This window comes from Pteropus alecto, unplaced genomic scaffold (assembly GCF_000325575.1).
Source record: "Pteropus alecto unplaced genomic scaffold, ASM32557v1 scaffold5, whole genome shotgun sequence".
NCBI lineage: Eukaryota > Metazoa > Chordata > Mammalia > Chiroptera > Pteropodidae > Pteropus > Pteropus alecto.
In genome coordinates, this window is record NW_006441953.1 from 6,774,539 (window position 1) to 6,788,622 (window position 14,084).

Here is a 14,084-nt window from a genome sequence, read left to right on the forward strand (position 1 = left end):
TGCCAGTTCAATTTCCATCAGACTTGTCAACCAGCATAATGTGGCATGAACGTGGCTGTCATTTTATTGATGCCAAAGTCCAAAGTAATCAGGATTATTTAATTGACTGAAAAATATCACAGAGCTTTGCAATGCATGCAAATTAAACCACTGAGGTGTGGCACAGTCCTAGAGAGTCGTGCCTGCCTCTCTTCACTGTCCCTGCTCAACTTCAATATCTTCCTCTCTTATACGCTCAAGATTTTCCTTCTTAATATATATTTGACCTCACTGATGTAGGTGAGGTCCCAAGGACCCAGCAACCTGATGTGTATGATTAAAGGGAGCAGTGACACTTGGCAAATCAACCTAGCTGTTCTTGCTCGCTTATGCTGGTTGCAGGCTCTGACGGAGTGGGCATGGATGCCAACCACAAACCTTGACGGTGAGGATCTGATTACTGTGCAGAGCAGCAACTGTGGGGAAGCCTGGCAGACCCTATGGACATGGCACAGCACCAAAACATGACACAAACGTCACACAGACATTTCACCGGTGGACAAACAAAACAAGTACGTACCTAACACCACCCTGACCCAGCTCTAAGTCTTGCCTTGCTTGACGTACCATAAATAAAATCAAGGCTCCCAAATGAACCATTCCTTAAAGGCAATGGCCCAGTTGAGAACTCCTTGTACCTGCTTCTTGCGGCACGTACAATTAGATCTGTGTATACACTTTTAACATGTCTGGAATCTTACATATAAAATGTTAGTACGAAATGGAGATAACTACAGACACTGTTATATAAACAACACTGCAATTTCCCCTTATTGATATTGTGTTTACTCTACAACTCAGGACATACAATATTTGTATTAATTCTTTTTTGGACTACCATGAACAGAATTTTGCAGTCAGATCAAAATATTATTTCTCAGAATAAATGCAGTATGCCTCACAAAACAGAGTCTTACCACCCACATATCAAAATTTCTCTCTCCAATTATATGATGATTCTCAGATCTTTCCTGTTTCAGGAATTCCTGCAGAGGTGGTAGATGGAAATCTGTCTCTTATAACATGTGTATTTCATGTCAGAGGGAGTTATGGTCACACTCTGTAGTAATTACTTCTGTCACATAACTTTTCCAAAAGAACTTGACAGTTCACACAACCCCTTGAAGCAAAAAGGTGGTTTTGAATTCCTGAACCAAGGAGAATGGGGGAGAGAAATTTTGGAGTCCTGTGCTTCACTAACTGTACTAACTCATCCTCACAGGCATTATGAATTGGGTAGGTCTGAGAGAGAAATTTTGCCTTTGTTCTATTTCTTTTCCAACAACGCGTCATATTGGAGCCTTTATTATCCCCCCCTTTTTTTTTCACACAGAGCACGTTTACCACACAAATAAAACAAACACCAACCACGGCAATAAATGGCCTCAAGGGTCTTCAGGCTGCCTTTCTACCTTCTTTCCTTTTCATTGTCCCCTCTTCCTGCCCAAATCTATTTTGAGAATATTTTTAGGAAAGGCCAGAAAATTTTTAGTTTTTTAATTTTACTAGTTTTGGTATATTTTCTCCCATATTTTCCCCCTTATTATGAATATTTTTTTTCATTTTAAGGAATTATGTTTTTAGTATGAGACAGCTCTTCAGCACTAATGCCTTTGATTCTCATTCTTTAGAGCTGGGCCTTCTCAGGAAGCAAAGCAGAGGAAATCGTATCCCTTTAGCCAAATCCTTTCTGATAAGGCTATTAAATGGCTGGGTAGTTTCAAGGTGACCTGTATCCTCTTTTTCTTCTCCCTAAGTAAAAGTCTTTTAAGCATAGACTCTACGCAAATTCAGAAATGCTACAAGTTGGAAAACAGATGTGTACAATTTGCTTTTGTTTTACTATGGAATATGAGTTTAAAATGTTATTAGATGGTAATGTGCCAGCATCTTTCCATCTGTGACTCATTAGCCCTATATTACACAGTCAGAATTTTATATATAAACCTCATATTTATGTAACAAAGAACAAAAACAGATACAAACAAGAAGTCTATGAGGGATCAGAATCTTGATTAGTGGCGATAAATCATAATGTCACTTTAAACAGGATTATCTAACAAAAATAATTCAAAATTAAAAAAAAATTTAACAGCACACATGGTAGGCCTTACAAATGTTTTGAAATTTGAATATATAAATAAGTCACTTCTTGTACTCATATCTGAGCATGACCAGTTTACAGTTTGATCATATTTTCTAAATGTTCAAAAGAAAGTATTGTTTTAGAATACTTTAGTTTGGTTTCCAGTGTTAACCAGATCTAAAGAGAAGGTGGATAGGTATTTCTCACCTCAGACGGATCCTTTTCCTCAAATAGAAATTCTCTGAGGAAGGTGATTTTATGTTCCTCAATCATCTTAACTGTGAACATGCTACCACTTAGGCGCTTAGAGCTACATTATAAAGACTTCATTACTGATCTAGGCAAAAGGGCTTCAGGAGTTTACATGTAGCAAAGTAGAAAGGAGACATGGAGAGGAATTCTCTTAAATTGTAACAAAAATCTTATGGCCTGGGCTTTAATGTCCTAGGACCCCGTGCTTTTCAAATTAGGGTAATACTTGAAGGGTACATGCCAGGGTCTTGGGAGTGTCTAAAGGCAATGGTAAACATGGTATACTTTCCTTAAGAGTCAATTTTAATTAATGGTAAATAATTTTAAACATTTTTATGTAAAGCAAATATTGACAAAATTTGGAGAAGAATGTAAAATTCGCACACTTTTCAAAATTTTACTCTTTGCTGGTGGTAGAGAACCTCTTCTCATCGGGGGTGACCTCCAGATCACACGTAGACACAGAGCTGAGTGTCTGCTTCCTGCAGGTGGCCCCTGGAGAGTAAGGCTGAAAAGCACTGGCGCTGAATGCTTATCTGTAGGTCATGGCTTCATGTGGCCATGACTGCTAGGCTCCCCTAGCTATTCACACAGAAAGAGCACTTTTTCATTAACTGTGCCATTTTCCCACAGTGTCATTAGTCATAGTTCTTTCTAAATAAATGGAATTCACATATTTTACTTGGTGTTACATCTTGGAAAATTTGCCTGGTACACAGATGGTTTGAGTGGGTGTGGAAAAAAAGTGTGTCTCCAGAAAAACATGGAGAAAGAGTCCAGGAATAAGCTGAAATACTAAAATAATTTGTACACTTTTTACCCCCAAATATTTTGAATTCTTAAATCGGATATACAAGAGCATAAAACTACTCTACATGACACATTTTCCTCCTGAGAGTCTAAAGACCTGGACTCCTTCATGAATCTTCCTGATGTGCAGTGAAGTAGGTAACGATCTGAGAACCAGTGTTTTCACACCATTACAGAGGGAGTTCTATCTTCCTTTAGTACCTTCTAGAAGGAAAGATGAAGCCTACCTCAAAGGGATGATGAACAAATAAATAATTCATAAGAAATACTTCCAACTACTTAGAAGACATAAATTCAAGATGCTATGGTCATTTTTATTGTGTGCTCAGTAATGATGAGTGTTATATGATTACACTACAGTGAGAAAATTTTGTGTTTTGTCAAAAGTATTCTGTGAGGCAATAAGAGAGCCAGAAATTCAATCCAGGATTTCACATTTCAGACTTTGTCATCATGCAACTTACGTGTTTATAATGTCTTTCTAGTTTATTTGTAGTTTAAATATTAGAAAGCTTAAAAATTGACTAACATTCCACAATATTTAAGAAGTATTTATTGAGTGCCTTCTGTGCAGCAGTCGCTGTGTTAGGCCCTGGGGATCAAATGGTGAGCAGGACCCCAAGTTCACACAGGGTTTAACATCTAGTGGGGAAATGAGAAAAAATAAGCAGGCAGTAATCATACGGAGTGATAACTGTTATGACGGAGAAGTAGAGAGGCTACAAAGGAAATAACACGGGCACCCAACACTGGGTTTGAGGAGCCACGGAAGATCTTCCCAACAAGAGGATGGCAGTTGGCAGAGCAAGAAGAAAACCAAACACAGAGAGACTGTTTAGGAAAATGTTACAGTAGTCTAGGTGAGGGACTGTGTCCTAGAACTAGAGGAGGGACAAATCGATAGTTTCAAGTGATATTAAGGAGGTGTAATCTGCAGGACTTGTTGCTTGGCTGAGAACATAGGGGACAAAGAGGAGCAGAGAACAGTTCTTGGTCTATTGCTTGAGGAACAAAGAAGATGGTAGAGGGAATACTAGAAGAGACTGGGTTTTCTGGGCAGGTAGGTGGTTACAGATGATGAATTCAGTTAGGGACTTGCCAAATTGGAGTTGTCTATGGACAGCCAAGGGGCAGGGGTTGGATATACACATAAAATAGTCAGGAGACAGGTGGGAATCATGAGTCACAAGGCTGTGTGAAGTCATGGAGAGAAGCTGTAGGCAGAACATACCTGGAAAAAAACACTTGGAAAGACTTTAATTTAAGGGATGAGCAGAGGAAGACGCAACTACATAGAGGATTAATATAAAGCAGTTGTAGAAGCAGGAGGAATGCTAACTCTCTCCTGTAAAAGCAAATGATTCAAAATGATAGACGCACATACTTGACCTCACTGTTTATTGCATCATTAATTGTGTTGTATAAATGTATATAAATGACCCAGAGTAAAAATAAGCTAACAATGGCCAATGTCAGTTAGTGTGCACTGATAAGTCCAGGAAGTATGTCTACCAGAGGTTATAGAGGTATGAAGGAAAAAACAAACTATTATTTTAATTATAAAGGTGGATAAGGGACCCCAACAGCAAATCATATCGGAAGAAAAAATGTGTTCTGCTGAGAAATGAGAATCTCTGAGTTTCTCGATAATGTAAACAGTATCATGATTCTGTTTGTCCAAAATACATCATGCATTACAACACAACCATTACAGAGGGTATGTATGCAACATAAATAAGGATAAATATTCCTAGAAGTTGATAAAATGATTTCTAGCTAAGAGAGACCAGATGGGGAAATATTATAAATGAATGCAAAAATATTTAGGTAAAAGAATAACTTTAGTTTAACAGCAGGAACTGTTAGAAGGCTAAATAAGGAAAGAAAAGAAATTTAAGAGAAAGAAATTTGCTGTTAAATCATTCCATATTGCAGTAGATGGTATAATATGTCTGAATAGAAAAATTAACTATATAAAGCTCTAAATAGATAAAGGAATCCTTTGAAAAACCATAATAGGAGCATTTGGGTCTGTGAAAAACTGAATTTATAACTGAAAAAGACTGCCTTATGGAAGTACTAATTATGGAAAGAACTGGGTTTCTATAATTGAATTATATAATATTGGCTCAAAAAGTTTTTTATTGATACTCTAAGTTCCATTCTATTTTATGCTATCATAAATGTTAACCCCAGTCACCCCAGAAATTAGCTTTTTATATGTAAATGATAAGTGTGAATTTACAAATGATTTAGAAGAAAAAGAGAGCAATGTAATCCTTACATTAATAAATGTCATTAAATACTATGGCAACTAAAATGCTAAGTAAAGATAAACTGCAAAAGATCTGTGAATAAACAGAAAGATGGCAGATAAACTTCAACATTGGTAAGTGTAAAGTATAAGAAAAACTGCCTAAACTTCACCTACTGAGAAAGGCTCTAGTTGTTATATATGATCTAATAAGGGATTCCAGGGGTTATTGCTGTGTTTCCTAAGGACACACAGCTAAGAAAGGCCAACAGAAGATGAAAAGAGGTTAGATTCCTGAAGAAGCATGGTCCTGAGGGAACCACAGTAGTGTAGATGCAGGATACAGGGAAGACAAATAAAACACTAAGAAGTCTGGAAGATCATGCCAAAATAAAATTGTATCAATTTTATTTATATAAACTTTGCTATCATTGGATCAGAGCTGTTCTCTCTGTTAGAACATCAAGAGAACAGTCCTGTCTGAGGGTTTCTTAGCGATAATAAACAATGAGGACAATGGTAATGATAGTAGTCAACATTCATATGATACATACTATGTGCCAGGTATTAGTCTAAGAGCTTTACAAACATTAACTCTTTTATTCCTGACAACAACCATCTGACAGATGAGGAATTGGAGGCATGAAGAGGTTAAGAGTTTTGCCCACATAACTGTAAGTAGGAAAACCGAGATTCGCACCCTGAGTCTACCTTCTCAGCAATTATACTTTCCATAAATCCAGTCTCTGAATTTCATTCTCATTTACTCATTCATTTATTCAAGAAGAATTTAATAGGATCTTGCCATAAACAAGGCAATATTTATCCCAGGCTTCATGGAGCTTGCAGATAACCAAGAAAGGCAGACATAAAACAAGCACTCACAAATGTGGTTGAGATCTCTTTTGATATATTTATCTGTGCTCTTTTTCTCTTAAACTTTTCTGCTTCCTTTGCTCCTCCATCAATGTCTTACTTGTCCATCTGTTATTGCCTTAGAAGAAGTATGAGGAGGCAGGGTGGAAAACAAAAAACTTGTCAATTAACATTTCTAGAAATTGAGAATATCTGAGAAGATACTTCATCCAACTGGAAGAGTAGAAGGAGATTCGTGATCCCCAAGGGCAGAGGGGAACTTAGCTCTGCTTCCCAGCAGCACTTCCAGAAATGGCTGTGTGACATGTCTCGGTGCACAGGAACACAGGAAGACTTGCACGATTCCCCTGTCTGAAGGGTGGCACAGACATAGCAAAAAGTTCTTATGCCCCCAAAAGCAGCAATGACACACTGTTATCTGAAGGTCTATGCAGGTCAGTCAAGCCTTCTGCCTTCTCAGCAGCAAACTGTGGACTGATGACTGAAGACCAAGTGACTCTCTATTCCCACCCCCAGATCTCTTGATACTTTAAGACCCCAGAAGTGTGAATAGTCCTAAAGGAAGAGGAAAGCATGGAGATCCTGAAAAGACTGATGCTTGTTTTTTGTCAGCTCAGAAAAATGGAGGCTCAGATTCAGACACAAAGATAATAGAGTGCTTAGATAAAGATGTGATATATATACATATACATATATATATCTCATATATGTGTATATGTATGTGTGTATGTATATGCATATATATATTTACAATGGAATGGAATATTACTCAGCAATAAAAAGAATTAAATCTTTCCATTTGGGACAACCTGGATAGACCTAGAGGGTATTAAGTTAAGTGAAATAAGTCAGATAGAGAAAGACAAATATTATATGAATTTACTTCTATGTGAAATCTAAAACAAAATGAAACAAAACAAATGAACAAACAAAATAAAACAGAAACAAACTCAGAGAGAACAAACTGATGGTAGCCAGAGGGGAGAGGTGTACATAGATGAATGATAAAGGTGAAGGGGAATAAGAGATACAAACTTCCAGTCATAAAATACATAAGTCATGGAGATATAATGTACAGCACAAGAGATATAGTCAAGAATATAAGAACTTTGTAAGGTGACAGATTGTTAACAGACTTATTGTGGTCACGACATCATAAGGTATATAAATGTAGAATCACTACGTTATATACCTGAAACTAATATAATACTGTATGTTAACTACACTTTAATTAAAATAAATAATAAGGGGGCAGGTTTAAGACAAAAATAGAGGGGAGATATAGTTGAATAGGAGCCAGGCCAGGGCTAAAAGGAAACAATGAGGATGCAACTGATTTTGCCACAGGGGAAGCTGACCTTGTACTGCCACATCTTCTTGAGAGAAACCAGAAATCCAAGTTTCTTTTTAATGAATGCTTCAGGTTTTAAATGTTTGTTACTAATTCAAATTTCCTTTAAAACATTTTATAGTCCAAACAAAAATACATTTGCTAGGAGGATTTGGCTCTCAGATCATCAGTTAAAGATCTCTGATCTGCTGCTTTTGAATGTTGAACTAGTAACAAGACGAGTGTGGAAGGGCTTTGTTTCAGAAAGGAAATAATACATTCGCTGTTGAAGGAACTTTATTTTGTTCCTTTTGAAGAAAGGGTTACAAGTTCTCATTGCATCAATCACGTGTAATTCAAAACACTGGTTCTTAAATCATAAAAACTTCAAAATACGATTGTTATACAGGATCTCTAAAAGGAAGAACAGAATAATGTATAATTCCTCTTAGAAAAGGAAGAACTACATCCCATAGTGATGGATCTGTTTTGGGAGGCATGCCATGATTTGAGCTTCTAATGAAAGAGGCTGTTGTGTTCTACAGGTTACGGTTTCTTTGGGAATCTCAGAACAGATTTTCCTGACTTCTGTGAAATTAAATTGAAACTTTATAATGATATGGATATAAGAAATCATGATATAAACTTTCTAATTTTGGGTTGTAATTTCCTGGCTGTGGTTGATAATGATGTTATTTAATAAAATGCAGAAGTACATTTTTAATAAAGTTGTTAACATACTATAACGTTTATTATATTTAATTTTTAAAAATGATATTTATTTGCACATATAATTTACTCAAAATAACTGTACTGATAATATTCAAATTCTTTTTTACCTCAAATTTCCTTTTATATCTCCCAATTTCAAATATTTAGATGATAATAAGCCAGTCAAAAATGTGAAGCGTAAAGATTAACTTGTTTTGGAAAGTTACTGATAAAAGGGCTCAAAATAAGCCACAGCAGCAATTTCTGAGAGGGTCAATTCTCTCTTTATGTAAATGTACTTAATATTCCATTTATTAAAGGACCTTGCCACATATAACAGAAACTATATTTTTTTTAGTATGAATACAAGAATTAATTCAAAGTGTAACACGGTCTTTTAATTTAGTAAATATTAAATGAAATGTTTGCTTTACTTACCAGTAAAGAAAAAAGTAAATAACTGTTTTCTGCATTTGAACACATAAAATGATGTATATGTATATGCATACACATATGCATATGTATAAGTAAGACCAAGGAAAAAAATATTTCCCTGATATCTTAAAAGTTTGATCTAAAAGCAATAGCCCAGTTTCCAAAATACAAACATATTTCAAAGGTCTTATTTTTTTCCTCAGTGCATTTTCAATATCATCACCCATAAAGAATAAAGTTTACATTTTAAAAACCAGGTAGCATCTGGTATTCTCAAATAAGTACCAAATTTTACCACCTCATCAGCTACAACTTTTATGATTCCCATATATGGCTACAAAATTATAAGATGTATTCTTATCATATCATTATTGAAATTGAATTTCTTATTTACACATAAGGCACTGTCGACCTTTCTCCTTGAGTGATAAGGGATACTAGCAATTATGGAACACAAAAGTGAGGAAAAATAAGTGATCATTTTCCAGCACTGGATGAAGCTTGATGACGTTACATACAGTTAAAATGAAGCTTCATAAACATGAATAGTATAATTGTCCATGTTTCTTGCGTTGTAAAATATTTGGGGAAAATCATTAAATGTGGGGAAAATTGCATGCAACAAATGTGACTAAGAAAAAAATTATTTTCAAAGGAACTGCCAGAGTCAAATTTTGTACAAGGCATCATTATCCAATTTGTGAATTGTTAGGCCATTAATTTCCCTTTCGCTCTCCTATTCTTGGTAGGACTTCCTTGTTATGACTATCACAATTAGAATTAAAGAAGAAAAGGACAAAGGAAGTGAAAATCAAACTAAGGATTAATATGGCATGGGACGTTAAGATCTGTGTCAGGAGCACTAAAGACCCTTTGGGTTTGGGGGAAAATACTAAGGACAAAATGAGCATTTTCTGTTAGAATCAGAAAAAGAATAGAACAGGTCTTTTTCCCCCCTTTAGTCAACTGAGAGTAAAATGTTAATTGATAGAAGAAATCAATAGCAGCCAGTTTCTATTTAGCTTCTAATTCTGTCAAGCAGAAAAAGATAAATATTTGGATTAAAAAATGGCACAAATGTTGATTGTATTAAATGTCAAGAAAAGTAAAGAAACTATAAGTAGAAACTTTGGGAATCTAAATAAGTCTGAAGAAATGACTTTCTTAGCCTGTCTTAGCCTTAAGAAATGACTTTCAAAATACTGAATATGTGCAAAAGAAAAATCAAACCATTCAGATCATTTCTCAGGAGCTGTAAAAAGGAGCAATAGAAGAAAAAACAAGGAAGATAAGTCCTGCAAAATACAGACATATTGGTAAAATTTCATTAAGTCTAAACGAGAATAGATTATTAAAAGGATTATTGGTTAAAATTTGAAAAAAAGTGCAGTTTAAAAATACGATCTTTATTTCCTTTTTAAAAATGATTATTGTAGATGGATGTATATATATAACTGAATTACAACAAGAAGTATGTCAAGGTTTCTTATATTATCCTTGGATATTAAATTGAGAAACCCGAACTGAAAAACCAATGAAAATACTGTATTTATAACTGGTTGAACAATTTACCCTAGGCAATATTGCTTAACTGCTCACATAGTTTATGTTCTCAGTCTTGCTCCATTCACCATCTGTATCAGTGGGTTACAAACTTTGGGTCTGGGAATGATTTCTCTCCCTCTCTCGATAGATGATAGATAGATAGATAGATAGATAGATAGATAGATAGATAGATAGATAGATGACAGATAGATAGAAATGACAGATAAACAGACAGACAGACATAGATAGATAGATAGATAGATAGATAGATAGATAGAGATAGATAGATAGATAGATAGATAGATAGATAGATAGATGATAGATAGAAATGACAGATAAACAGACAGACAGACAGATCTGCTTCTATATCTCTATCTCAGATATCCAGAAAATGGGACAGAAAGAGAGATGTCATATTTGTTGGATGGCAGAATCAGACTCCAGAAAGGATCCCAACAGGATCTATCATACTGGGAATAAAAGTAAGAAACTTTTTTTTGGACCTATAAGCAAGCTATATAAAAACACAATTGGAGAGCTAAGGGTTAGTAACAGTGAAAAAAAATACTTTAGAATTTAAGTTGATAATAAACATATATCAATATATGGTATGACTGCCAATGTCATTTAAAGATCATCTAATTCCAGGCTATATTAATATAAACAGAAACATAAGCAAGTAGGTGATATTCCACTCGGGCCAGGCTGTACCTGAATTAATGTATTTAATTTCTGGGCATCTCCCTTTAAGGAGGACATAGACCAACAGGAATGTAGGCACAGAATAACCAGGAGAGTAAGAAGACATAAAACTGTCACCTGAGGAATGGATGAAGGAGCTGGAGTTGGAGCAGGAGAAAATGAGATGGGATATGAGAAAGATTTTAAATAAACTCAGAACTGCATGTCGAGCATCACCACCACCACAGGGTATATTCAGGCTTAGGCTTGGCCAGTATGAACTGAAGGATGTAGTGAATGAAGGTTTGGACTAGAAGGGTTCTGGGGTTCTTTCTAACCTTGAGCTTCATTCAGTGTTTCCATAAAATCACTTAAGAGTTGGCATGTGGAAGAAAAATTAGTTTAGAAGGCAGGACTAAAACTAAATGTATAGAAAACAGAAAACAGCGGACATTGATTCAAAAGAAGGAACAATAAATATTTATTGAATGAATTATTAAAGTACTTTGTAATATTTAGAACTGTCTATAATGAGAATAGCCTGCTGCGTAAGAGAGTGACCTCCTTGCCACTAGAGATGACCTCCTTGCCACTAGAGATGTTCGAATAGAAATCACAAACCATGAGCTTAGGCTACCCTATATAACTGTTTAGGCTATTGGCTGGCTGTGAAAATTTTTTTTTTTTTCGCAGTTCTAAATGAAAATTTGAATTTCACAGCAAAAAGTGAATTTATCTTGCCCATATTATCTTCCCTTTCACCACCCTTTTAAAATAGGACAATCAAGATTTATTTAGAAACTCTTTCTGGCATTGCCAAAAGGATTTATAATTCTAATAAAAAGGCAATTTTTAGTTTCTATATTATTACACAGTTAAAAACACTATAAGAAAAAAAAGTGTTTCGAATACATACAACTCTTTTCCATAAAAGAAAATATATACTACCTTGTAGAATCCTTTTTATGCTATCTTTATTTAATCCTTTGGACCACACCCTCAAATTCCGTATTTGTTGTATTTGTTGCACTCATACAAACAGGGTTTCAAAATATTTTTATACCATGGAGGACAAAGATTCAAATAATACTGATCCAAATTAGTTCTTTTCTTAAAATTTGTCAACATAGCTATAAAGGAATTTAAACAATTCATGAACTGGTTTTTTATTGGTGCCCCTTCAGGGCAATTTTGTTGGAAATATAGGGGAGATGTTTCCATTAATACAACTATACCACCAGAACAACAACAATAAAAACCCAGAAAAAAATACAGTGCCTAAAAACATGAATGTTCCTAGTGGTACACTGACACGTAGTATAAAAAAAATTATTTAGGTCCAATAAAAAATGTGCAACTAAATTTATACTATGATTCTAAATATCTATGAACTTTAACTAAAAGCTATATAGATGTCTAAGCTCTATCATCGTAAGTAATAAACCAAGATAAACACTTTTTAAAAAATATTCTAGAGGAAATCCGAAATTTGGGGATGCATTTTCCTCCAAGAAATGTTATTGTTTCTAACTTTATACATACATAACTAAAGGACTAAAATTTATCTTTTTAATATTATTTTCATGTTGTTTAATAACTATTCTATTCTATATAGAACTGGGAGAATTTTTTTTTTTAATTCTGTTATTCTACAATTCCTATTTCAATAAAATTCTTAAAAGATAGCACAAACTGTATTGGGATTTTGATATAAAACTACCAAGTTTGAACTAGTATTAATTTTAACCTTTGAACAGACTTAGCATACCAATAAAAAAATAGCACCACAGGTTGAGAATCATCAGTGTAAGAAAAATTCTAAGTAATTTAAAAACAAATTGTACGTAATTAAGTTAGAGGCAATTATGTAGCAAGCATTCTTCCTAGAAAATAATGTCATTGGTAGTTTTGTTACCTGTGTGTCTGCATATTTTGATGAAATTTATCATCATAATATCAGAAACAAATCATCTTAATATCTAATTCAGGTACTGTAAACTCCAATGCTAACAGGGACAGTGCTGCACATATGTAAATAAATGAAGCTGGCTAGATGTCACTGTGTGTATCACAGCATGCATGTTCCATCTAAAGCAGAGACTCCATTCAGATTTAGATGAGTGAAATTATATATATATATATAAATGTATACCCAGTGGTGCCAGACTTTCCAATTTTCCAAGGGAAATAAATAATTAGATGTTATATAAAATTGCCCAATATTAAAATGTTAGCAACTAATTTGAGAAAGCCAAATAACACTTATCTACTATCAGAATCTGGCCCACAGGCTACCAGTTTGTAGCCTCTACTCTGCCTCATGAGAATTATCAATCCAAAACATAAAGAGAAGATTGCATAAAATGTGTACACATTTCAAAAATAAGAAAAAATGAAGACATTAAACTCCCTCCTCTTGCTACAACCAAGGGTGTTACTCTCCACCCCAAAAAGATATCCCATAGAAGTCGTGACAGTTTCTCAAACTACAACCCTGTTGGCACATGCCATTTCGTTTGACATATTCTAAAGACCTTAAGTTATTATAACAGTTACTATATAAAATTCTGGGTAGATAGCATGACTCAAACTTTGCATTCTTCTCTGACACATTTTATTACAACTATGTGGTTCCAAAGTGGAAGTAATACCACAGATCAGTGTAGAGTTACAGCATTAACATTCAACATTCTACTGGTGACATAGCAAGCTTTCTCCATTTCAATTTTGTTTGACTTTTCTGCCTAAAAGTGGAAAATGAAGGGCGAAGTTGTAAATCTCTACATTAATTTTATGAACAAATCCAGAATGCCCAATAGATCTCCAGATATTCTCTTTCCTGTAACTCCTCAAAATTCATTTCCTTTTATAAAATTATTGAATAATTGTGAATGACTACTAAACAAAAGGTTGGAAGACTGAAAAATAATTTTGTACTGAGCAAAAAAGGCAAAAAAATAGAATGGTTTTATAATGCTATAGTCTAGAACATCCTAACACTTAAAATTCTTTAGAAAATTTATTTTGTCAAAGTAGAACTATTATATATTTATCTATGCCAGAAA

General features: G+C 34.5%; 1 protein-coding gene across 2 annotated transcripts in view; it reads right to left on the minus strand.

The window, feature by feature from the left end:
• Positions 1 to 14,084, minus strand: part of COL25A1 (collagen type XXV alpha 1 chain) — a 404,747-nt gene that overhangs the window by 112,638 nt on the left and 278,025 nt on the right. Inside the window, exon 8 of one of the 2 annotated variants that reach the window (XM_015594880.1) lies at positions 418 to 477. The exons of the other annotated variant lie outside the window; for it this stretch is intronic. Coding sequence (XP_015450366.1) covers positions 418 to 477 — 60 coding nt within the window. The remainder of the gene's footprint in view (positions 1 to 417; positions 478 to 14,084) is intronic. 2 annotated transcript variants of the gene reach the window in all.